This window comes from Zonotrichia leucophrys, chromosome 5, assembly GCF_028769735.1.
Source record: "Zonotrichia leucophrys gambelii isolate GWCS_2022_RI chromosome 5, RI_Zleu_2.0, whole genome shotgun sequence".
Lineage (NCBI taxonomy): Eukaryota > Metazoa > Chordata > Aves > Passeriformes > Passerellidae > Zonotrichia > Zonotrichia leucophrys.
In genome coordinates this window covers 56434944-56461563 of record NC_088175.1, presented here as the reverse complement: position 1 = coordinate 56461563, position 26620 = coordinate 56434944, and the positions used below count along the sequence as shown (strand labels likewise).

Sequence of the window (26620 nt, the reverse complement as noted above, 5' to 3'; positions counted from 1 at the left end):
TATTATTTTATGATATATATTACATTAAAACGAATCTAAAAGAATAGAATAAAGGATTTCCTCAGAAGGCTGGCTAAGAATAGAATAGGAATGAATGATAACAAAGGTTTGTGGCTCGGCTCTCTGTCCGAGCCAGCTGACTGTGATTGGCCATTAATTAGAAACAACCACATGAGACCAATCCCAGATGCACCTGTTGCATTCCACAGCAGCAGATAATCAATGTTTGCATTTTGTTCCTGAGGCTTCCCAGCTTCTCAGGAGGAAAAATCCTAAGGAAAGGATTTTCCATAAAAGGTGTCTGCAGCAACGATGTACTTCTTCAGGGTGACAGCTGAGGCTGCTGTTTGAAGCTGTGCCCTAAGAGAGTGATCAATACCAGCTGGTTGGGCTTAGGAGTGATACTGCTGCATGTGGTGCTCTCCCTGAAACCACATCTCTCACTTCCCTGGCTGGGATGGAGAGAACTGGAGGTACAAAAGTTAAAGATCATGGGTTGAGGTAAGAACAGTTGATTGGAATCAGCAAGGCCATAAGAAAATAAACAGTAACAGCAATAATAGTAATGACAAGGGGTACAGGGCAGAGGTGATCATTTCACAGGGAACAACAAAGCCCAGCTGCTCCCTCTGGGCCCCAGCAGCCCCACGGCAGAGTGAGGTGCTGTAGGACAGCCTCCTGTCCTGGCCATGCCCCTCCTGGCTGCTGCAGAGATCAACCCTGTCTTGTCTGGAGCCAGGGCAGAGAGAAATTCAGACAGGAAAAAGCCCCCACCAAAATAGCCTTATCTGAAATCTTGCAAATAATTTTCGAAGCCGATCATGTGAGATGTGCTGTTTATTGTTCAGATTTTCACTGCATGTCACTGATTAGGCTTACATCCAATCCTTTTTTGTATGTACTTACCTTGGTAATTACAAGAAATTTAATTATCTTGTTGTAAATTTTTGACTCCATATCTCATTCTTTGTGGATTGTATGCCACAACTGAGGCTTGATAATTTTATTCCAGAAAAAAAAGTGTTTTTGGCATCTATTTCTATTCACATTCTATGACTACTACATATGTGAATTGAATATAAAAAGGAATAATTTTTCTAAGGCTGCCTGAAGCAGTAATTCTAAAGTGTGAACTTTTCTTACTTATCTCAGTGGATAAAATCTGAAATCTGATGATGATAATTCTTATAATTGGATCTGTACTAGTTTATAACAAATTAATTTTAACCCAAAGAATACTCAACATGGTAATGTTTTAATTGTTTTAAAACTTAATTACAAATAAGTTTAATTTGTTTTCCCAAGATGCAAATTCTGCAGAAAATAGAAGACTTAAGGAAATAAAATCTTACTGTCATTAAATTAATAGAATTCTCAATTTGTGTTGTTTAATCTCCTTGTGAGTCACTGAAGAAGCAGTGAGCTTGGAATAAATTTGTCTTTAGCTTTTTGACTCATCCTGACACTCATTTGACTTTCATACCGTTTCTTGCCATATTTCTCTGGCCAGATTTATTGTCAGTCAACACTTTTTGTGGTGTGCTGACATACTTTACCCTTTCTGCCGTAATTGTCCTGTCTGAGCTTAACTAGGCAATGAGTTAGAGGCAGAGCTGCTTGTTTGATAACGTGCTGGTGAGTGATGGCTCCGTGTCTGGTTCTTTATCACCTCTGATCCTGCGTTTGCACAGACAGCCGTGGGGGATTCCTGCCTCTGCCCTGCTCAGCTGAGATCAGGAGGAGCCCCAACGCCTCCATTAACTCCACTGCTCTCGCTCTGATGATGTGTGCCCTCTGTGGCTGCTTTTTCTCACAAAAATAAGAAAAGCAGATGCCTGTGGGGTTTTTTTAGCATTATTCACGACAGCAGCTGGTGCAGCTTGCCAGTGAAGGCAATGGCCCTGCTTAGCCTGGAGATTGCGGTGTCAGGGCAGTGACGGGCGGCGGTTCCAGAATTACAGATTTGCATTCCCTGGCTCAGCTGCACTCCCCAGCTGGAGGTTCTGCAAGCTGCTGGGCACCTCGGGCCCATCATCTGTGCCCTGTGGACTCAGCAGGCGTTTCCTGAGCGTGTAGGTGAGATCTCCTTCTGGAGCCTGCAGGGGCAGAGCTGGGTCAGGTCAGGTGAGGTGGCAGGGCTGGTGACCTGCAGAGTGCTCACACTTTTACCTGAGTGAGCCTGTGCTGCAGTGTGCTGTGCACAGTGTTGTGTAGCTGTGAGGGCAAGCTTCTGCACTGGGTGTTTCTTCATGCAGGGTGCACTCACAGGCAACTTCAATATCCTTTCTTCAAAGTCATGTATCTGGTTGTCACCGTGATGTTTTCTGAAAATTCCCTTCGCCAGGATTTCTTCTCCTGGGAAGCTGAGAAGCTTCAGAAAAACAATGTAAATAATTATCTGATTGCTTTGGAATGTGGTCTGGACATTGCTTATCAACAGGTGAATGTTTGATTGGTTTCATGTGAATTGTTTTACCTTAATGACCAATCACCATCAGCTGTGTTGGACTCTCTGAGTCAGTCACGAACTTTCATTATCATTCTTGTTAAACTTTCTGATGTATCCTTTCTCTTTCCTTAGTTATAGTATAGCATTCTTTTAGTATAATATCATATCAAAAAATAATAAATCAGCCTTTTGAGAACATGCAGTCAGATTCTCACCTCATCCTGGGGACCCTCACAAACACCACATCTGGTCCTTCAGATTATGAGAATGATGGCTTTAATGAGGTTTTGTCTATTTTGGTATTGGTTTTCCTCTGCTTTCCCAGCCCTAGATATGTTTGGATCATATTTGTAAACTTGTCTCTGCAATCATGATAGCTGGAAAGTGAAATTTCTTCATTTGAGGAAGGCAGAAATTCTTATTCCACCTTTTTGTTCTGACTTCTGAGATGTCATGAAAAATGTTCTAGGCTGATGTTAAGGAGGGGTTTTGGCAACATAGCAGGCTGCCTGCTTTCTTAGTGGAGTTTCATAGCTTGGAAAATGAGATTACTCAGGTGTGGGCAGTCCTGTGGGGTAGTTACTGTAGTTCCTACTGAGCAGAAATCCCAGTCGTTAATTTTTGCTCCACTTGCTCGTTTTCAGTGCTGGCATAGCTGCAGAAGGGGTGCTGAACAAGTCAATTATGGTATGGAGGAGGCTGGAGGGGGGGATATGGTAAAAGAGGAGGCTGTTTTGGGACAAGATGTTAAGAAACATGGAACTAAGTGCTGTAGAGCTGTTTGGTGTGGGGACAAAGTGAGGCTGATCTGCTGGATGAGAGAAGATGGAGTAAAATTTGGTGGAAAAATCTCCCTACGAAGGCTCCATGTCTATGATTACAGAAACTTCTACCAGCATCTAGATCTCCTATCATAGTCTTATTCTAAATCTAGAAATCAAAATCATAGCAATGTCTTTGGCTTGATTTTTCCACAGCAGTTTCTGTAGGGCTCTCTCAAGATGAGCTTTGTTCTCTGAAGGATCTAACTTTGGAAATAAGGTGATCAGTAATTCTAAAGAACAGACTCTTGGACACGACAGAACAACACAACACTTGAAAGTACTGGTCTTGCTGTGTAAATTGGAGTTGAATAACTTATCAATGAAGTGTGTGGACTGGGAAATAACAGGAATAAAGCTCAGATTTGCAGAAAGCAAGACTATATTTAAGCTGGATTGAAATTCTTAAATTCCTTCGAATACTTGAAAAGAAGATAACTACATGTTGGTAAAATGAGACTTGTACCAAATATGAGACTACATATTTGGTAAAACTAGCATAGAATTTTGAGGTGAAATGCCTTGCCTTTTAATTTATTTTTTTTTTTAATGCAGAGAAATGCACAGTAGATTACTGCAGATTTGATGTTATGGTGGAACAACTGAACTTAACTTGCTTCTTGCTAATTTACCAGTGTTGTTACTGGAGATTACTAGTGCTGTGGATGGAAAAGTATGTGATCCTTGCCATTGCATGTATTCTCACCAATGTAATTTTTAAAAAAAATGTTGTTTATTTTCAGAATGGAGTTTTAGTCAAAGTAACAGAGACCTGTCCACCACTGAACTGCTCAGAAAAGGATCATGTTCTTCCAGAGAACCAGTGCTGCAGTGTTTGTAGAGGTAAGCCAGCCTGGGAGGAGTACAAGTTGTTGGTTCAACAGGAAATACATTGAAAAAAGCAATTCCTTTTTAATAAGATATTAAGTACCTCTAAAACCACTCTGTGATACTCCTTTGGTTAGAAGACTTAGCAGATACAAAGCTGTAATTGAACTAAATTAGGCAGGAGGAGGGAGAAAAAGAAGAGCTGGAGGAGAAAGGAACCATTATCTCCTAAAACATCCTATTAAAAGGATGTTGTATTTGAAAAAGAAATGTATTTTGTTCCTTATACCTGCAACTGCAGGGTGTTGAAAGTGTTTTATCAAGGTCTCTATTTTAAAATCTCAAAAATAGCATTAAGATTCTAGTTGGATGGATATTAGGAGGTTGATTTAGATCTGAGCACTCTCAGGACTAATTTATGAATTAAGCGGGACAATGAAATAGTACCAGTGCAAAACAAAAATGAAAAAATGAGTGCTAGAGCCCAGAATCTAATTTTTCCTCCTTCCAGAGGATATTGAGACGCAGGTTCCTCTTCCTTTCAGCCATGTGAGTCCTGGTTGTAGGCTGGAGCAGACTGAACAGGCAATAACTAAAACCTTAATTGAGGAAATCCCCTTAAATGAGGAACATGCAGGTATCACAAGGTTAAGGCTTGAGCAAGGTTTTTTTTAAAAATGTGTTCTAATCAGTGCATTGCTGGGTGAATAATCATTCCCTGGGTATTCATCTCTGTTCCTCATCTCTCCCTTGGTGCTGAGTCTCAGATGGGCTCAAGGGGAGCCTGGACTCACATGCAGCCTTCAGTGATGCCCCTCAGAAATTCAAGCAGGAGGTGCCAAATGAGCAGGAGACACGTGCAGGCTTAGGTGGTTATTGAGCTCTGCTGCAGTATTTGTCTTGCCTGTGGATAAATTCCTGCAGTGCCATTGCAGATGGTGACAAAGGGGCTCTGAACCTCTCCCTCTGCCAATAAATATTAATTAGTAAATATACATGGTTAAATATTTACTGAGGCCTTGAACTTAAAAGCACATGCATGTGGTTGCAGGGACCAGCATGCTTGAGACTCCCTCTTGGGTCATGGTCTGAGAATATACACATTAATTAGTTCAGCAGTTTCTAGAAACATCTGCAACTATTTAAGCAAGCAGTAAATGTTGCTTCTCTGTCCCTCAGAGGGCTGGATGTCTTAATGATACTTCTTAACAGATGGCCCAGTTTGATGTAGTGCAGTGCTGAAAAAGAATGTATTCATTACTTAAAAGGATTAGAAATATGAAAGCTTCAAAGTTGATGGAAGATAAAATTCCATAATTATTCACTTCCATTTTATTGTTAGTGATAGGTCCTCTTTTTAGATATTCATTCCCAAACTGGCTTCATTATTTATAATATAAGATGAATATGGATATTTATGTGATGATCTCTAGAAGCAAGGGAAGAAATTGTATTTTCCCTTCCCAGGAATTCTGGTACATGATGCATTCAATTTGACACATTAAACTTTCACTTCAGTTCTGCTTTAGCTGACTGCTAAAACAATACTTCCTCTTTTTGTATTTCATCATGGCTTTTTAAAATTCTTTTGAAAATGATGCTTAAAGATATGATTAATTTTGTCAACTTTACAAAGGCATAAATTCAGTTTAGCACTCATAAGTTGCTTTTATATCTTGAAGTAGAATATATGCTGCTTGACTTCAATTGCATGCAGCCCCAAGCGGTAGTATGTAATTTTATCATGTGCTGTTGTTAAAAATGGATATTTATTACAAATTCCATATTTGATATGGGTTTTATCCAGCAAACAGGTGCTCTCTGTTATAACAAGCAGGCCACAGTTTGTGATCCTGTTCTGTTCCAACATATCCTTTACTGGGAAAGGATAGATGGCTTCTCTTGTTTGCAGAACTGACTTCTTTCAGAGACTGTGTTCAGCTTCTTTTTGTCTGAGCCAAAGCAGTAAGGAAGACATTGTAAAAATTGCTGTCCTGAATAAGCAAAATTATTTGTTGGAAGGCCACACAGACCATTTGCACATCACATGCAAATTCCACATTGTATGAATGATGATGCAGGTAATTTGTCGCATTAGTCCTTAGCTAAGCCTTAAGTTATTCAACAGAATATTTAGCAAATGTTTACTAGCAGTGTTAAAGAAGAATATTATTTCTGTGTTAATTTTGTCAGTGCATGTTGGTGACTGCTAGGTTCTGAGCTTTGTAGCAATTTGTGAGTTTTTAGTATTTGTAGTTGTGGAAACAGAAGCCTTCTGCTGAATTTCATGTTCCATAGAATTATAGAATATATTTTCTGAATTGGGCAAGGTTGAAAGGGTTGCATCTTGTGCTTTTCTAGCAGCAGCAAAGGAATTTCCATGTAATGAAGGGATAAATATGAGGGGATCAGCAGAAGGAAAGAAAAGCACAGAAATACAGAATCTCCATGATGCTGTGGTATGAGACTGTACCCTCTGAAGTGCTTCCCACAATAACAGCTGAGTGCCATAGCTTCTGCAGGGTAAAACATAAATCTGAGGTGTTTATGGAGATGGAAATTGTGAGTCAGCAACGAAAAGAGTTGAATACTGTTACGTGCAGAGCTGGTGGCCTTCCTGGATGGTCATTATTGTTTGTAAATGGTAGGGAAAATAACGCCAGCAAATAATGCCTGCTCCTCTTCAGCCTTGCCCCGTGAGTTTATAGTGCAGCAGAAGGTAATAGCACATTGCTAAGAGGCAATTTCCACATTTCAGGGAAGTGGTTGTGTGAGGTATGCAGGTGAGAGCAGTATGGAAGAGCTCTGCTTTAAAATGACAGTTTATTTGTGTGATTTCATGTACTGAATTCATAAATGGACCTCCCCACATCTGTATATGGGATCTATCCTTGGCTGCCATGTAGAGTATATCCAGTTTTTCCTTTCATCTCTGTGCTTTAATATAAATGTCTGCTTTAACTATGTGGCCACTTTATACTTTCCAGCAGGACAATGTGGTGTTATTAAACTGTCTTTTAGGCTTACAGAAAATTTAGTTAATTTTCAAGTTTCACAAAGAATCGTGTCACAAAATACATTTTTTTGCTACTTTTGAGAATCACTCATTTTTCTTACAGCATGCCTGCTACATTTTTTATAGCCCAGGGACAGAACTAATATAAAAAATAGTGTCATGAAAGTGTTTTATTGTTCCCTTTAGCTGTTTTTCTCCTTGCCAAAGACAGTGTATAATTTTGAAAGAGTGGATTTTTTTTCTCTTTTGCATGAGTGATTCAAATAAAACTTCATGAGAGAATTTTTATGTTGTTGTGCTCACAATTTTAAATATGTAAAAATAGCCTTAACAGCCTTAGCAACTTCAGATGTGCTCTTCTTAAAAGAAAGAGTGTGATGAAATAATGAAGTAGTGACAGTGGTTTTGTTTCTAGAGAAAAGAATTATTTGCTGTCCTGCAGTATGGTGGGACTGATGGATTTAGATTGCTTGCTGATACTCGTTAGGAGGAAAGGGAGAATCTTATTGATGAGGGGAAATATACATTTTACAGCAGGGAGCAGCATTTAATTCTAAAACTGGGGCTTCTGCCACCCCTCTTTGTGCTGCTTTGGGAAGGTTGTTAGTTTTTCACTTAGAGGGTGAGAAGGCTCTTCAGTTGTGCATGTTTCTCATCTCTTCCTGCCTGGCTGTGAAACTGAGGTTTGACTCTCCAGAAATTGAATTTTTCCCATTTATTGCTGTGAGGTAGGAGTTATTTCAAGGTTTTAGATTTATTAAGATTTAATGGCAGTTGATAAATATGAATTAGTTTATTTCTAAACATAGTTGTAGCGTTACTTAGGATTTAGAAGAGCTTTCTGTCTGAAAAAGAAGAAATCTTTTTAAGCTTGTTAGGCTGTGTAGTTACCATTATTCTTTTGCACACTGATAAGCACTGTGTAATAAGCTCTGCATTCACAGAGCAGCTTGAAAGAATGTATGAAGTTGCTGTTTTATGTCAGACAACTGAGTTCTGTCCACAGTCTCTGAAGGTGTGAAAGCTGCTGTTCAAAGTGCTGCTTTGCACATGACTCATTAAAAACTGATTCAGATCATGGAAAGACATAATTGGTAATGCAAATTCTAACACTTGTCCATGACTTCTCCCTCAGAGTTACCTTACATAATTATGTTGTAACTGTGGGGTTAAATCCCAACAGTAGAAAAGATTGTGAGATTGGAACTACCTTGGATTTTTGAACATTTGCTGGTGCTTTAACAGAAGCAGTATAACAATTTTTGTTTCCATATTTAGAGATTTCTCAGTATAAAACAGTGAAATAGAGGATATCTTGAAGAGCAAGAGAACAGGGGTTTTACAGTTTTTGATGTGAACAGCCAAGGCTACTGTAAGAAATACAGAAAATTGTCCGGAAGTTAGAAGGAAACCCTCAGAAACAAGGAGAGGCACATCAGTGTTGACCATAAAAAAAGTAGGAAGAGATACGGGTCTAAAATGTATTGACTGCATCTGAAGTCTTGAATCAGCTCTTGCATTTTACAATCAATAATTAAGCCAAATCACCAAGTATGTAAAAACCTGGATGGCAGCACAAAACAGCTTAGTGTGCTGCTCTGCAAAAGAAACCAATCCAGAAGTGTCACCATCACAGCAGGAGATGGAGGACAAGAAGAAGGAGAAGAAGGACAGGACATGCCCAGATTGCTCCATCTTGCCTCTTGAACCCCCATTCTAAATCCCCAAATTCTACTTTTTCACCCTGTGACAAATTCACTGTCATTCTACTCAAACCCTTGTGGCCTGTAACTCCTCACACAAGGTTGGTAATTGTTTCCATGGGCTAAAACCAAAGGCACAGGTGTTTGTGACTCTGTGCCAAGGTCTCTGAGCCCCTGCCAGGGTCTCAATCCTCCAGGGCAGCCAGAGCAATGTCCTGGGTCCCAACATCCCAAAATGGAATGAATTTTTTATTTGAGATATCTGACTTGGGACAACTAAGGCCTACCCATTTGTGCAGTTCTTGATGCTGCAGAAGAAACCATGATGGTTTTATGGCTGCTAGCGTGTGTCTGGTTCTTTTCCTAATTGTCTTAGTACATTTATTAATGGTCATTCTGTGTTCAGAATCAAGGAGTGGAAGCTTGTATTTTTTAAGAAAAAGATAGAGCAAACATTTCAGCAGCTTTGATGAAGGAAGAGAGCAATGTTATCAGAAATGTCTGGAGAACGAACAGAGGTCATCAGGCCTATAAAAATCTAAACACACTCTTGAATATTTCATTCCCCTGGTAGTACCTAATTGTGTTTTGGATGACTTTGAAGGGCTGTTGTGCAGGAATTGTGTGTGTATGTGCAGGGAAGATGGTTTCTGGCGTCCGTTCTGAATGCATTCATCTGTAATTTTAATTCATGCTTGCCTTGTCATCTGTGCTGGCCTGAAATTCCTTAAGATTATCAGAACTGTTTAAGATTTTCTGTGGTTTTGTTAAATCCTCTCCAATTGCCTGCTTGCTGTGATGATTCTATTTTAAGCCATTCTTATATTTAGAGAGGAGCTGACTATCTCAGATAAGCCTTTGCTGAGTATGCTGAATGAAGTGTTGTTTTGGCTGGGCAGTGGAGATTCCTGCCCTCTGCAATCTCCCACCCATGTGGGATTTAGGGATCCCACTGCAGCATCAGTGGGTGCTTTTGGCACTTCTGGAGGTATTTTTAAGGAATCCCATCAGCCATTTCACACCAAAGAATTAATAACAATCAGATATTTGGCTCTAAAACTCATGCTGGGGAAAATTTGGACCAATGTCTAAGAAATCCAAGAACCACACATCCTTGATAATCATCTTTTGGCTCTTCTGTAGTGCTAATTTTGCATTTCTGCTGGGAAAAAAAAAGTATCTCTGGGCAGACCTCTGATGCAAGCAATGGTGTGCTTTTTCAGACAGAGGCACAGTGAACCCTTGCTCTTCTGTTCTCTCAAGTATATTTTTTCCTGCTGGTTAAGCTCAAATTACAGTTGTTTTGTAAAAGCTTGGTGACATGAAATGTTGTAGCACCATGTGTGCTCTTAGCAGGAATGGCTTCCACTATCCACTCACAGAGGTATTGAACACGTTTGCTGAAATGCTGTTGGAAAGTGGAGTCACTTCTAGACAGCAGTTTTAACAGGGAGGAATCAGTGTTTCACAGGTCTTTGGTGATAATAAACGCCAAGACAGTGGATGTTCTATGATTGTGTATTCCTAATGACAGGAGAAAAATGGAATGTCTTTTAGAGCCTTGATTTTTCTCAAGTTACAGAACTGGAATTACTTCTAAAGCTTAATTTTTAAAATTAAATATTGAAATTAATTATTAATACTATTATTTAAATATAAAATAGGTGTTAAAATAATTCTTTAGATTTTTTTATGTAATGTTCCTTTAATAGCCTTCAAGCTTGAAAAGCTGATTCTGGGTGGAGACGACTCATATTTGAATTGATAAAGGAAAGAAGACAAATACAGATTTTTCCAGAGATTTTTTTAAAAACAGGTGACAGCTCTAGTGGCAAAAAATGGATAGGTAGGGTAGCCATCATATCTACAGATAGTTTTCAGAGATGGTAAATAAACAATAAAGGATTCACAGGGCTGTGATGTGAAAATTAATCACTGGCTTGTGCATGGGAAAAAGTGCTTTATTTTCTCAAGTTACAGAACTGGAGTTTCTTTTAAAACTTAATTTTAAAAATTAAATATTGAAATTAATTATTAAAATTATTATTTAAATATAAAATAGACATTGAAATAATTTTTTAGATTTTTTTAATGTAATGCTCTTTTCATAGTCTTCAAGCTTGAAAAGCTGATTCTGGTTGGAGACTGTTTGTATTTGAGTTGATAAAGTAAACAAAATCAATGCAGATTTTTCCAGAGATTTTTTTAAAAACAGGTGACAGCTCTAGTGGCAAAAAATGGATAGGTAGGGTAGCCATCATATCTACAGATAGTTTTCAGAGATGGTAAAGAAACAATGAAGGATTCACAGGGCTGTGATGTGAAAATTAATCACGGGCTTGTGCTTGGGAAAAAGTGCTGTTGGAGTGGTTGATCTGGGACTTGCGATTGGAGTTAACTCTGAGAAGCCACCAACTTGGCTAATTGTCTTAAATTTGCCATGGGCTGATCATGAGGTAAAATGTTGATTCACTGGTGTAAAAAGAGCCTGGAAACAGAATTTTGTTGCAGAAAGTTGCATGATGCTACATACCAGCACACTTGTGACTAAAACATACTGATAGAGATGAAATTTTTTTTTACAGGTTTGGATGAGAGGGAAATAGAACTAAATATAAACCAAATAGCCTGAGCCAGAGTAACAATCCATGTGATATTTTCATACTGCCCAGCTCAATACACTGCTATGTTACAGAGGTTCTGACCCAGTAATAGTCAAATCAAGCTCATACTGCATATGACCTCAAAGGAGAATTATTATTCTAAAGAAGCAGGAAGCAGACCAGGATGTCATAGTCTTAGGGGAAACAAAGAAAATATTATAAAAGTTACTGTCTCTTGGATATTATCTGGAATGCCAGTAGAATAGTAATCCTGCGTGGGGACCATAAATCAGATGCTGAAGGGGTGAGTTTGAGGAAATGGGTTCCAGTGTTCAGTTTCAATTATAGTTATAAAGGCAGAAATGAGAAGTCAAGTACTGTGATTGCATAAATGGCTAAAGGCAGTGTATTGGCACCCTATTTTACCAGTCTAAAATGTACCTGGGCTCCACAAGGCTGGATCTGGAATACTTGAGTTGTTTTTACCAGACTGTGAAATGAGTGAAGACTAGAAGGGATAACTGAAGGTTTCATTAAGGGAATTGGTTCTTTTTCTCATGCTGGATTACAATGAAAGAAGGAGCCAGCTGAGCACAAGGAAGGGTACCTTGGCTGGTAGTGAAATGAATTTGAACTTTAAGTGTAGAATTGAATGTTGACATTGCTAACAAGTGTTAACATTTTTAAAAAATTACCTCAGAACTCAGCATTAGATGATCAGACACATAAATCTGGAGTGCACCAAGCTGGCACCACCTGAGTGTTAAATTAGTACACAACTGAAGTGTGTGTGTAAAAATACAGTAAAATATAATATCAAAGGAAGGGATAGAAAACTAAAAACACATTAAAATATGATATCAAAGCAAAGGATAGACAACTAATAATGCATTAAAATATAATAGAAAGCAAGGGATAGACAACTAAAAATACATTAAAATATGATATCAAAGCAAGGGATAGACAACTAAAAATACATTAAATATGATATCAAAGCAAGGGACATAAATAGAGACCTGAATCTGGCATTTAGATGTTAAAGTCTGGGTGTGTTTTTCTTAGCTGTTTTTAGGGGGTTTTAGGAATTTTATGATCAACGAAAGAGAACTTTTAGTTTGCTCCTTTATGACCAGGTGTAACTGGCAGAAACTGTTCTGGTGTTCAGATCAGCACAAGCTGGAATAGATATGTGTGGGTTTCTGCTTTTCCTCCTTCCAGGACAGAAAATGGATACAAAACAGGATTTACCAAAATGACTGCTTATAGATCTCAGACAAATAGAAATGGACTCTTGGATATTAACAGGGAAAATCCATAGAATATACATCAGTGAAGGGAGGAAAAAAAATTCCTGTTGTCAAATTCTGTAAGTTATTTCTTAACTTCCAGTGGAGTGCCTTTAGAGATGAAGTTACCATTACTTTCACTTTAGACTTAAGCAGAGAAAGATGTTGACATGTCTCTGAGAAATACTGAAAATCAGAAAGAAAGAATTTCAGCCACTTGTACCGTTACAGAAGGAGGTGGGCAAGTTCATCCTATTTCTAGAAATAAGGAATTAGAGAAACTGTTCACAAAGAAATTACTGAGAACTTGTGTGAAGGAAAAAGGAGAGATGAATAAAAATTCCCCTTGATAGAACATGATGCATGGAATAATTATAAACTGTAGAAACAATTGAGCTGGTTTTTGCTGACAGAATTACAAGGCAGTGTATGAGGTTGCTTTGACTACTCCTACAATTTTGTGCAGTGTCTCATTTTGGTCTACTAAAAGCACACGTGGCTGTGCATAATAAGAGAATTTTGAGGGCTTTTTTTCTTATATTACACTTCATTGTCCTTTTGATGTAAGTTATTTTATTAGCATTGCACTTCCTGACAATCAGAGACTTAATGCTACGTGGGTTCAGTAGAACAGTAATGAATTGTCATTGCTTCCTGCTTGGAGTTGTCTTTTTTCCTGAATAAAACCAGTCATACAAATATCTTTTCAAAGAAAATGGTTTTTATGAGAATGAATTGATGGAGAAATCCAAAAAAAGTCTGTGTGCACCAACTACGTTTATAGAGAGAATTTGGAATGTAAAATGCTCAAGTTTTTGAGTGACACAGTCAATGTAAATAGCTGAATATCCGAACTAAACATGTTTTAAAAGCCTGTTGCATGTTCCTTGTATTTTAGGCCATAACTTCTGTGCAGAGGGGCACAGGTGTGGTGAAAACTCAGAGTGCAAAAACTGGAACACAAAAGCCACTTGTGAATGCAAGAACGGTTATCTCTCTGTCCAAGGGGACTCAGCATATTGTGAAGGTAAACAAAATATTCAAAATATCCCTTCCCTGAACACCTTATTCAGAAACATGAAATAAATATGTACATGAATATGTAATATGTAATATGAAATAACATTCGTTACATATTCATTACATATGAATATGGAATATGCAAGATGAAGTAAATGGTAGATGAATGCGCTTCATTGCAAAGTTCAGTTCCATGGTGGTGAATGTGACAGGGCCTTTTCTGTGCCCATGAATTGGGGGTTCCAGGTGGTGCTGCCCCCCTGTCTGTGGGTGTATTGCATTGCTGCAGTTGTGTCTCTCTGCACCACGGTCACGCTGTCAGGACAAATTTCAAACCACTGTTATTCAGATAATAGCACCTACCTTGTAAAATGTTTCTTAGAGAACAGTGTCTTCATAAGATGCGTTAATGCAGGAGGTGGGAATTGTGCAGGCATTTGTGAGAATGGTGAGTGTGAGGGAGTGCTGTGGCTGGGATATAAAAATGATGACCTGCAGTCCTTCCTCAAGCACTTCTGTGGGACAGGTGCTTTGCTGAAATGGCTTTCCTATGGTACATGAGAGACCTATTTCTGAGAAGATTGCAGCTGAGGTACTTCTGTTCATGGGTTATGCCATCACAGGAGTGAATGCAGTGGAGTATTACTCTCCTTCTTGTTTCCCAGTGTTTTCTAGAGCTTGTTATTCAGAGCTGTGATGTAGTTCTTAAAAAATAAATGGATGATTCAATGTGTACCACATTCCTTCCTGCCTTTGCATTGTGGGTTGGGTTTTTTAATGCTCTTGCATGTCAGGCTGCAATATTTTATTTTTTGACCATCGTAGGAAGTTTTTGAGCTACTCTGTAAAAAATATTTCCCTTGATTGTTTTTGCAATAGTGCTGGTGATGGAAGGGGATGGCGTTTTTGACAAGATGTCAAAATATAGCATAAGAATTGAAATACTGACAACTAAGGATGTAAGAATAAAAAAAGATGTGTGTGGATTGTGCTTAAATGATCCTGCATTCATAAAAAGGCTTTTTAGTGTATACAAGTGAACAGGATGGCTTGAAATAGCATTTTATAAATATAGTCAGTAAAGTGTAGCTTTAAATCTTATGGTATTTAGTATTTTCTCTGCAAACATTAATTTGAATGGTCTGTTATATTCACTTTCAGTCACTGGAAAAACAGTTCCCACATGTGTTCTTACAGGTAGGCAGCAGATATTTTGTGTATAGAGAGAAACTTTTTGTGTACAAAAAACTGAACAACTGCTTTTTACATACTGCAGGGACTTCTTGGGCATCAGAGGACAGGCTGTTCATCAGCTGTGATACATAACCCAGTGTTAGCTGGGTTCTTTTTTGCTGTTTTAAATAATTACAGTGCTTAGTATTTCTATTTACCTAGATACAGACTATCCCTTCTTTCTTCTGTGGAAAAGATTTGAACATCTTGACCCAAGCGGTTTTGGAGATATTGGCAGTACATTAGTGGTAGTGATGGTGGAAAAAAGAGCTTTTAAAAAGAAATTATCAGGAATTGCAACATACCTGGGTCTATGTTGCTTGAATTTTTGGAAGGGCAAATTAAATCCCTGCCTTTGACCCACTGTGTGGGTGAAACATGAGGACACAGAACAAACAGCTGCTTTTGCTGCTGGAGACCGTGGGATAGAGGGGAGTGTTGCTTTCTGCATTCTATGAAATGAGGTATTTGCTAGAAGGAGTGTAGTTCTCTGCAGGTAACCCAGGAGAGAGGCCCTTGAGCAAGGGAGCTGCAGAGTGACAAATTGATCAGCCAAGAGTGACTCCTTTCAGCCCTGTGAAGAGCTTCCTTCCACTCCTCCTTCCTCTGCTTTCTGCAGAATTCCTTTTTATGCCTCTCTAACCTCATTCCTCTCATCTACGTGTTTAATCTGCTAAATAGAATCATTTCATAGCTGGCTGTACAATAATCTCAAATGCATGGTGAAGCTGGGATTTAAACAAATGAGAGCAAAGGCACATGTCTGAAGGTACAGTTTAGCAGGAGCTTGAATAGTATGGATTTTCTTTTACTGTTTTGAATTTCTGTGTGTGAGGATTAAATACTCAAAACACCTGAGCAACAAATACTAAACATCCAAAACACCTGTGGAAGCAAGGAAGAGCTCATGCTCAGCTGTAGCTCTGAATTTGTGTTTGTTTTTGCTAAGCCTTTAAACTCTGGACGTGTAAGATTACTCTTTTCCTTTGAGATGGAAGGTTAAATTATTTCAGACCTGTGATATGTGCTGGTAAGTGGCAGCTTAGTTTAGAGTGCTCCAAATCATTAACTTGGAGCTTTCCAGATTTCTCATCTCTTCCAGTGTACTTGAAGTAGTTGTGCATGTCAATTGTGATGTCTAGTATTATTTTACCTTACATATGATTTTTTATTTCTACTTGCTCTCACTCACAGTTTTATCCTGCTGGAGTTTGGCATCATTTCCATTTTGTGAGATCTCTGAAGTACTGTGTTTGAGTCTGCTCTGCTTTTTGATAAGCATTTGTCTCTTTTTTAACTTTGCATAGTCACATTAGCAGTACAGTGGAAAAAAGAATTAAAAAGATTCTAACTTTTATTGAAGAATTGGCATCAACAAATTTGTAAAAGAAATAATTTAAACCTGAGAGACTTTCACTATTCATTCTCAGCAAGTACTTTTCAAGTACTTAGAAGCTTCTTATGTCAAGATGTACATATAAGATAACCACTCACTATATGCATTCCATTTTTGAAATAACAGATGTATTGAGGGAGGACTGTTTCTGAAAGCAAACAAGTAAATGAAGCTTGTGATGAATGAAGGAGATAAGTGGAGATTCTCTGGGTTATGTAAAAGCAATATATTTTACTCAAAACCAGAAAAGTTGGGCTTTTTCTGATTTGCTGAGATTTGGCTGCTTGTCTTGCATACAGGACATGTGGTTTGAGGTTTGATACAGCTGTGGGTGCTCAGGCACAAGTGTTGAAGCAGTGTCCCTTTGTCACACAGGCATGGATGAATGCTGGCACTCCTGCAGCTGAGCTGGCCAACCCAGGCCTGCAGGATTGCAACATTGCAGCTGCAGCAGGGTGTGCACACTTGCAGCTCTCAGGACAGGGCAGACGGACACCTGCACTGAGCATGGGGAGTTGCACATGTGTCAGTGCCACGTGGGCAGAGGTGACATGTGTGTCAGTGCCATGTGGGCAGCAGCTTGTGGCAGAACCAGCATGAAATTTTGAAGTTGCATGTTTGTTGTTAGTGCCACATGGGCAGCAGTCTGTGTGCAGAACCAGCACCAAAATGTGAAATTGCATGGGTGTTAGTGCCACGTGGGCAGCAGTGACATGTGTTTTAGTGCCACATGGGCAGAACCAGCACCAAAATGTGCAATTGCATGTGTGTTAGTGCCACGTGGGCAGAACCAGCACCAAAATGTGAAATTGCATGTGTGTTAGTGCCACGTAGGCAGTAGTGACATGTGTGTTAGTGCCACGTGGGCAGAACCAGCACCAAAATGTGAAACTGCATGGGTGTTAGTACTACATGGGCAGCAGCTTGTGGCAGAATCATCACCAAAACGTGAAGTTGTATATGTGTTAGTACTACATGGGCAGCAGCTTGTGGCAGAATCATCACCAAAATGTGAAGTTTATGTGTGTTAGTGCCACATGGGCAGCAGTCTGTGGCAGAGCCAGCACCAAAATGGGGACTCTGTCTGAGCTGTGTGATGCTGGTTGTTCCAGATGTGTGTGTGATGTGTGCACAGACCTGCGGATACTTGTACTCCTGAGCACTTCTGCAGAGCTGAAAACACTGCAGTCTGTGCCTGTTTTGCAAACAATAGCACGGCACTACTGACCAAGAGGCAGGAAAGGGTCAGCATGTGGCGAGTCTGGAGTTCAGAGATGATAAAGGAAAATCAAGGCTCCTCTGCTGGGAGCCAGGGTTGCTGCTAGCTAGCATGCTGGTGCTCACTTTTTAGATAACAGGCAAAGGGCCATCTCTTCTGAAAAGAATTCCTGCTATATATTTCACAGTGAAGGGGAAAAGAATAATATTTCTCTGCCACATTTCAGCTCCCCATTCTTTATTACCTTCTTAGCTTGAAACATTTACAGCCCCTTTCTACCTGCAAAGTTATGTTGGTACAAAATTGATTTTTACCTTGGTGCTGTTGAGATCTGATCCATTGTGAGTGCTGCTAAAATCTGATCTATCTGGGGTAGACAGCACAGGACAAATGCATGTTTCTTCTCACTGACAAGGGTGCATGGAACAAGAAAATCAGTGTTAACCTGAGCCATCCTTTGCACCCCCAAGAAGCATCTCATGGAAGGGGTACATTGGCATAGCACAAGGTGTTTTGTCATGTTACACAGCACGTGCTCAGCCAGTGTCACCAGAGAATGGTCTGTGGTGACAGGTGTCACACAAGGAAAGATCCAGTCACTGAAGTGGACCTGCAAGGTGAATATTCTCATTTTATGTTGTATTCTTTCCCTCTGTACCCAAGTATGCTCTGTAGGATGATTCCTGTATGACCTGACCCTCACCTTAGCACCACATCAGCTTAAAGAGTGATGAATCAAATTCCTTACCACTTATGAAAATCAATGCAATTTTTGACCTTGATGGAACACTCTAAAAGCACACATGACTTTCAGGAGGAACATGACTCAGTCGTTCTTTCCCTTCTGTGCTCCCAAAGTGTTATTTAATCTGTTGTTAACAAATTATTGCTCATTTCTAAAAGATGGCACAGAAGCTCTGAAATGCTAGCCAAATTCAGAAAATCTGCCTACTTTGTGCTCTGAGGAAGAGTTATGATAATTTTAGTGGGCTTGGCAGATTTTGGGGAGATGAAATAAAGACAAATGAAGGCTTAGGGAGAAAACTGAGCGTTCATTTTCCACTGAGCATGGATCCAAGCATGCAGCATGGGGGCCTGGCAGAATGTCTGCCTGGTGTGCTTGAAATCTCAGGACTTGGTTGCTAGCTATTGTAAAATAAAACCATATTTAATTTCCTTGTAATTTGCAAGTATGTTCCAGACACATACAGTGGTTTTTATTGCTTCCAGTTTCTCTTCCTTTGAACTTGATACCACATGTAGTCAGGAAATCCTTTACAGAAAGATAGATACGTAAATATATTGAAAATATCTGTTCTGAAGGTACATTAGTGTAGGTTTTGTCAGGAAATGTTTCTTTTCTGAAAGTCAGTTAGAAAAAAAATTACAACACACAGAAGATGCTGGGGTTTTTTTCCCATTATTGCAGAAATCAGGAAAAATTAACCTTTTTAGATTAATGATTTAGTTCCAAATGCAAAGACATAACTATCAGCGTGCTTTAGTGAGGAAAAAAAAAGTTTAGTTCTGTTGCAAAACGTAGTGGAACAAAAAAAAACGTTCATCATAAAGTGGGGCTTCTGTTACAGTTCTGAAGATGAGAGAGCTTCATAAAGCTTACCTCTAATATTTAATCCTTTGACTCGCCACATTCTGTGCATAAATAACTGTTCAGTGTGCAGAACTTTCCTCAAAAAAGAATAAACCCAGTCCTACATATGGCCCTCAGAGTAGAAGCCTGCTGGCAATCCACGGAGTTTTCTTGCTCTATAACATAAGGTGAATTTTGTTGAGTTTTCCCCTCCTCCTCTGTCTTGATTTCACTGCAGCTGTTCTAATTTCACTGCACTGTGGCTTGGGAGGTGGCATTAGCATTTTGTGGTGCCATATAAACCTTCTGTGTGGCAGTGATGTACAACTGTGCTTTTGGATGGGCTCCACTGACTCCACTTCTGGACCTGCTTTTAATGAGAGTCCTTGTGCTTGCTGAAAGGAAACCTGCATCACAAGATGTCTGTGTCCTGCAGACGTTCTGTGTGCTGTGATAAACTTGTGTTCTGTGCATGGGTGTGGGGGTACAGATACATCTGCAGAACTGGAATGAAGTTAAGGAGTTGGGATGAATACTGATGGTAAATGCACGGATTTTTTTTTTTTTTAATCTCTGTGCAGAATCCATAGAAAAGGGGAGGGCAGGAGAAGAATCTGAAAATGTTACAGTCAAATCAGCATCTCTGTCTCAAAGATAAAGGGGGCAGTGGTTCAGCTGGAACAAAGTTCTCATGGGGATTTACAAAGCAAAACCCAAACCCCCCCTGCAATGCCATAATCCCAAACAACCCCCCCACGCCTTTTATAAACATGGAACTCCGTGCCAGGTTGCTTTTTAAAAGGTTTTCTTTGACAGACACTTGTTAATCTACTTTTTAATATTTCAGTTACCTAACAGTGTCAAATTTAAACTTTTACTATGTAGGTAATCCTATTTATCAGTGAAAGTCATTTCTCCTGGTGATATAAAACAAATAATATGTTTGTCCTGCCTACTGTTTCCAGAGAGAGAGACTTTTTATTTAAAATTATTCCCTTAACCATCACATGAACTCAAAATCATCTTTTATAAGATAATCCAAAGGCAGGCACTTGTCAGTTGTCCTGCCCTTGTGGCTGTGTGGACTTTAATGAGTGAGACTGCAAATTCCTTGTGCTATGAGCTGCTGGTGGAGGAGCCTGAATTAAACCCAAAATAGAGCCTTTCCCTCAAGTTCATTGGATGGTGGTAAATTCCAGGCACAGATTATGTTCTTGCCAGTGAACAGAAAGAGTTCAAGCAAAATACTAAAATTTTTATCCTAAGAAGATTCAAGAGTTTTTTGGAAGTGATGTTTGTGCCTCATATGGCTCTGGATAGATTATTTCTGTTATCAAAGCTGCTTTTATATTTACAAGTTAATTAGTTTAAAATCATATTCCAGCTACAGAAACCTGGAAAGTGGAATTACTTGCCATCCCCTGGAGTAACTTTAGTTCTTTTGGTGTAATGTCGTGCTGAGATTTATATGAAAATAAATTCTAATTTCTAATAAGGTAACCATATGTTTTGGTGTTGCTGTAATAAAGTGTCATAAATAATTATGGCTCCCAAGGAATTCAGGCTTGCAACTGTCAGTTCTTGTGTTAGTAACTCACATTTGAACAAATTATAATCATTGCTATTAAAGGAAAAAAAAAAATCCTCACTCCTGCAGGATGGCAATGAAAATCTTGCTCTGAAGATGTTGAAATTTTTGTTCACATGAAGAGATTGGGGATCTTGTGTCCCCAAATCAATAAATGCCCTTACATGTTAGGGTTGCATTCTCCTGAATTGTACAGGATATAATCTGACAGATGGGTTAATGAAACCCAGTGCCATGCTGTTGGCTACTAATCCTAGTGAAGATCTGTGTGTTCAGTGCTGTGTATCTGGGCAGCTTTGTCTGGTTTGCTTTCCCACCTGGAATCTGGGATAACAGTGCTAGCAGCATCCTGTGTTGTTTTGCCAGGGTAGTGTGAGGTTTACTGGGTGCAGGATTGCACAAGGAATAGCACAGAGATACCACAAAATCAGCCAAAGTAAGTGTAGAAAAGTAATCAAACTGCTTACCCAGCAAGAAATAAGTTGTTGGGTTTTTTGCAGTTTTATTTTCTAAGTGTTATTGACAGCTGAGGGCAGACATTCTATAAAATATTCATGTACATATTTAATTTTTAGAAAGAGAATTCCTCTTAGTCTGTAAGATTTTTGACAGACAAATCAATTCCATTTAAGTAGGTAGCTGCCTCTAAAAAAATCTCAAAAAAGTATTTTTCTAATACCCCTATTTAATGATCTGCTTCTGTGTACCTGTATCTTTTTGGAGGCTGATAAAAAGTTATACAAAAAAAGGTAGTGAGACTTTGATTTAAATAATTGAAATCAGTACAAATGTATGTACAGCATCTACAAAGGTAATCCTTATATTGATGTTAGTTTCCTGTTGATTTGCTGACTCTTATAATAGTTTTAGTATTCAGTGGGTTTTTTTCCAAAAACGATAACTTCTCATTTTTCCAGTTGGTGTATCTGTTCTTCATGTCTAAAGGTAAATTTCAAAATATTCTTTAGGTGTTCAGTAGAAACTTTTTCAGTATCTGTCCTTATCACTTTCTTTAAAATTTTAATTTCTAAATTAGAATCTTAGTTTTCCTTCCTGCTATGGATATTTTCTGACTAACTGCATTACAATAACCTAATTTTTTTATTGCTTTTGTTGAAGATGTTTGCAGTGTTTGTATCTTGTGTTGTTTCTATCTTGTCCTGAGCTCACTTGCTGAAGCTGTGCATGCCTGATACGAATGAGGCATGTTCCTGTAGGGATCACTGTGTTTAATAACAGAATATTATTTTCTCTCCACTTACAGGCTTGAGGAAGTGCTTGAAAATAATTGGGATTAAATTGACAATGCAAAAATGCAAACTCCTTTTTGGCTCTCATCTTCCTTGGGATTGTTTACTTCTCTTTTTCATTTTATTATTTTGTTTCCCTAATTTTTATGACTTATATTATCCCTTCAAGCTTTCACCAGAGGCTGTGTCTGTGCATCTTGGTAGCTATTAGTAACTGAGATAATTATAGGAATACACAGCAACATCTTATTTGACCGTGAGTTAGTGTTAGCTCAGAGACTGCTGTGTTCTGCAGAACCAGAGAACATGCAGAGAGTTTGCACTGAGCAATGCCTGTGTGCCTTGGGCTGGCTCTGCCTGGGCACAGGGGTGGGTTCCTGGGGATTTTTGCCAGGATCTGTTCTCCTGGGAAGCTGGGAACCCTCAGCTCCTCCATGTTTTGCTGCTTTGAAATATGGATCTGGAGAATTGTTTACCAGCATTGTGAACTGTTTTCACTTGATGACCAATCCTAGTCCAGCTGTGTCGAGGCTGTGAGCAGTCACAAGATTTTATTATCATTCTTGTCTATTCCTTGCTAACCTTCTGATGAAATCCTTTCTTCTATTCTTTTAGTGTAGTTTTAATAGATCATTTTCTTTTAATATAATATATATCATAATAAATCAGCCCTCTGAACCATGGAGTCAAGATTCTCATCTCTTCCCTCATCCTGCGACCCTCAAACACCTCCACAGGGCAGCTTGGCCACTCTGCTTGCCCAGTGCTGGTGCCAGGTGTGTCCGTGCTCACAGGGGTCTGAGGATAAGGGAACAGATGAGAATCTGACTCCATGGTTCAGAAGGCTGATTTATCATTTTATGATATATATATTATGTTAAAACTATACTAAAATAATAGAAGAAAGGATTTCATCAGAAGGCTTGAAAGGAAAGGAAAGAAGAATGCTAATAAAATCTCGTGACTGACCAGAGAGTCTGAGCTGGCTGACTGTGATTGGCCATTGATTGGGAACAGCCAACATGGACCAATCACAGATGCGCCTGTTGCATTCCACAGCAGCAGATAATCATTGTTTTTCTTTTCTTCTGAGGCCTTCCAGGGTCTCAGGGGAAAAATCCCAAGGCAAGGATTTTTCATAGAACATGTCTGTGACAGCAGGACCCAGTGGCTGCTGGTGCTTCCCAGGGAGCAGGAGATGCACTGAGGCCTGCCAGCCATCCTGGTGGCTGTTCAAGGAGCAGCTGTGGCCATTCCCACTTTTTCTGTTCCTCAGGAGAAGATCACTGAGGTTGTGTTTCCTGCCTTTTGGGTCCCCCATCCATGAGGCAATAAACCAGTTTTGTGCAGGGTTGGTTCAGTGCTCCCTGCCCAGTGACCGGTCTGAGATGTCTGCACACATGAGGGTGCCATGGCAGTGAGTTTGTTGCTGATGCATTCCTGCCTCCAGGAGTAGGAATAGTCCTGATTAATTTTTCTCCACAAAGCCCTACCTATAATTTGGGCATTGTTTTCCGCTGTGAGTTTCTTAGGCAAGAAGAATTTTGCAGTACTCACATAGACTTTTATTGTCACTTAACTGACAAAATGGTAAACCGGGCAAGCCTGTGGGAAGATGGAGATCATTGTTAAAAACTGGGATCTCTGTAACCCATTGGTTCAGTCTCCTAAGACACCAGTTCATGGAGAGTGTCAAAAAGAAGTAATGCCTCATCTTATTCTGTAAGGAACAGGTTTGATTTCCAGGAGTTGTGACCATCACTCATGCATGTGAGTTATTTTTTGGTGAAGCACTTTGTTTCACTGGAATTATATAATGTCTGTTTAAGAACCACTGTTTTGATCATGAAACATTTCCTCCATTTACTTGGGCAGAAGTGACATTAACCTTTGAAGGTCAGGCCTTCTGCTCTCTTCTGGAGGTTTTTTTAACCCATTACCCCTTTGGTGACTTTATTTGCTTTCTAACTTTCAGTCTAGTTAGCTCAATCAGTGCTGTTGAAAAGGTCAGTGGCAATCTGAAGTGCATCTAGTTTGTGGAAGGATGTAAGGCACAATTTTCAGTTGCTCTTTTCTATGAAAATCAATTCAGAGCCTGACACTGCCACAGTGTGTGGTTATCATCTGATGATTTTTCTGTACAAACAATACCAAATTTGGCTCAAACATGACCTGCCTCGTGGCTGGTGGGCAGCTGAGGCTTGGCAAAACTGGAGCTGCAGTGCACCAGCGCCCTTTTTAGCAATTAGACCCTTGCTAATTTTAAATAAAAGGCTGCAGAACACTGAATATTGTGAAGATGCAGAGCTTTAACCAAACACTGTTTTGGTTGTCAGGAGTACCCAGGTTTGTGTTTTGGGTACACCAGGAAATTGTCAGCTCAGTCTGAGAGCTAACAGATTGTGCCAGTCCTTTCTTGGGTAGTATTGGCATTATTGGATATTCAATAATGTGCAGCAGATGATGAATTTGGGGATGAGCTGAACCATCCTCTCTCATTAAATGTTTGGAGACAAATGAATTTTAGTTTCAGATGAATAGAAAATTTTTTCCCTTATTTAACAGAATATAAATAACTGGAGCTCGGTACAGCTTGGAACATCTATTTTGCAATTCACATAAATCTTGAAATGAATTAATGAGGAACATGGAAAAGAGGACTGCATCTTGGACAGAGGAATCTAATCAATGTGTATTCCCCTGAGCTATATCTGTTTTGTGCTGGGTTCCCATTGATTTTGTAAACAGTTTAGTGTTAGCCATAATCCCCTTTGAATATAAATCATTCCCTGCTAGTTTCTCCTGTGTTTTAATTAAATCTCAACTGACTGACTTGAGAACTCTTCCTTCAATATTATTACTAAACTAGGTAAATTCTCCCTTATTTTCTTCACAGACTTACTCTGACCCCTGTGGAATCTGTAGGTATATAGAATTCTCAAGAACTGGTGAAGCTCACAAAACCTAAGATAGCCAGAAAGTGCCAAAATTAGAAACTGCCAGAAAATCAGAAATCTTGAGGGATAACCAAGTGATTTTGTAGTAAATGATTTTCTTTATTTGAAATTGTATGAGTTCCTGTTACAGGTGGTAACTCCTGACCGTTCAAAAGAAAAAGGAGACTGAAATCATCCTTCTGAGACTGGAGGGCTGGGACAGGGGCCTTATACCCTCAATCTGGTTTAAGGATACAGGGAACATGAGCTCTCTATTCTCTTTTCAAATGAATTAGTTGGAAAAAGAATTTTGGGAAGAAAAATGTTGGTTGATTGGTACAATTTCTTGGTTCCAGTCTTGGAGAAGAATGTTACCTAAAGAGATGATTTTGAAATGATTCTGTTGTGACATAAGAATAACTATCCTACAACTAGCATGAAAGCTGGCACTGTTATTTCCTGAGAAATAACATAGATTGCTGTAGGAGGTATTTTGTCCTGTAGAGTGACAGACTGCATCATCAGGTAAACTGATTACAGTCTGAGGTTGGAATGTTGTAAGTGCAGCAGCATCAGATGCTGTTCTTTGATATTCCTGCTCAGGAAGGAATATTTGATATTCCTTTTCAGGCAGAGAGGAATTTTGTCAGCTTAAACACTCTGTTTTCACTAACCTGTGAAAGGATTACACCTTTTACCACCCTCCGTTTGCAGCCACCAGCTGTAAAGGGAGGGAGGCTCATCATCCATCCAGCAGACAAAACTCCAGGTATTCTCTCCACTCTCTTGTGCAGAGAGCAATTATTGCTGCTCCTTTCCCAGAGCCTGTTCCATAGGCTGTGGCCTGACAGTCACACACAGGACACCCCAACATCAGTAGCAATAATAATACAAGTAGTAAAATAAGTTTGGATCTAGTCTAACTCTACTGCAATGGCTGAATCTCTTCATTACTGAGAATTTCTGTATTATATTCATTACTATATTATATTTTTGGACAGGATTTTTCAATGATCATAACTGTTGGAAATCAAGCCTGTTCCTTACAGAATAAGATGAGGCATTACTTCTTTTTGACACTCTCCATCTTTAAACTGCAACTTTATAATCCTACCCATTTTGATAATTGGTTTGTTCATATTTGGGTACCAAAATTCTTTCTAAAGTGGAAAAGATTGAGGTTTTAGAGTCCTGATCAAATGGCTGATCAACCTTCTCCCCCCCAACTTTCAATATCCACATATGCATAGTTGGAAGGCAGGGATTTTTCAGCTGGAGGTGACTGACTCTGTATTGGTTGTCTAAGGCAGCAGCTGGACTCAGTGGTTTTAAAGGTCTTTCCCTATTTAAATGAGTCTGTGATTAATACTTAACCATCAGATTGGCTTGAATGACATGTGAATAGTGAGATGGAAGGATGAGGATAAGTGATAGGGTATGGTCAGTTGTTGTTCTTCACTGTTGGTGTCGTGCATTTCCATTGGATGACTGCAAGTATCTCTCACCAGGTTTCCTGTGTTTCTCTCATTCTCGGGTTTCTGTGGTTGAGATGACCCTGAGGTATTAAAGTCTCTTTTTTCCCAGTCCCACGACTCAAGAAGAAGTCGAGATTCATTGGTTTTGTTTTTCAAGGCTGTTTATTTGCTCTTATCTGTTCCATTCCTTCTCTGACCTGCTGAGG

The 26620-nt window shown here is 39.3% G+C and overlaps 1 protein-coding gene across 3 annotated transcripts in view; it reads left to right on the top strand.

The window, feature by feature from the left end:
• NELL1 (neural EGFL like 1) overlaps nucleotides 1-26620 on the top strand; it is a 273003-nt gene that overhangs the window by 76164 nt on the left and 170219 nt on the right. For all 3 annotated transcript variants that reach the window (XM_064715789.1, XM_064715788.1, XM_064715790.1), the window contains 2 exons: nucleotides 4014-4113; nucleotides 13605-13733. In XM_064715789.1, the coding sequence (XP_064571859.1) occupies nucleotides 4014-4113; nucleotides 13605-13733 (229 nt within the window). The remainder of the gene's footprint in view (nucleotides 1-4013; nucleotides 4114-13604; nucleotides 13734-26620) is intronic.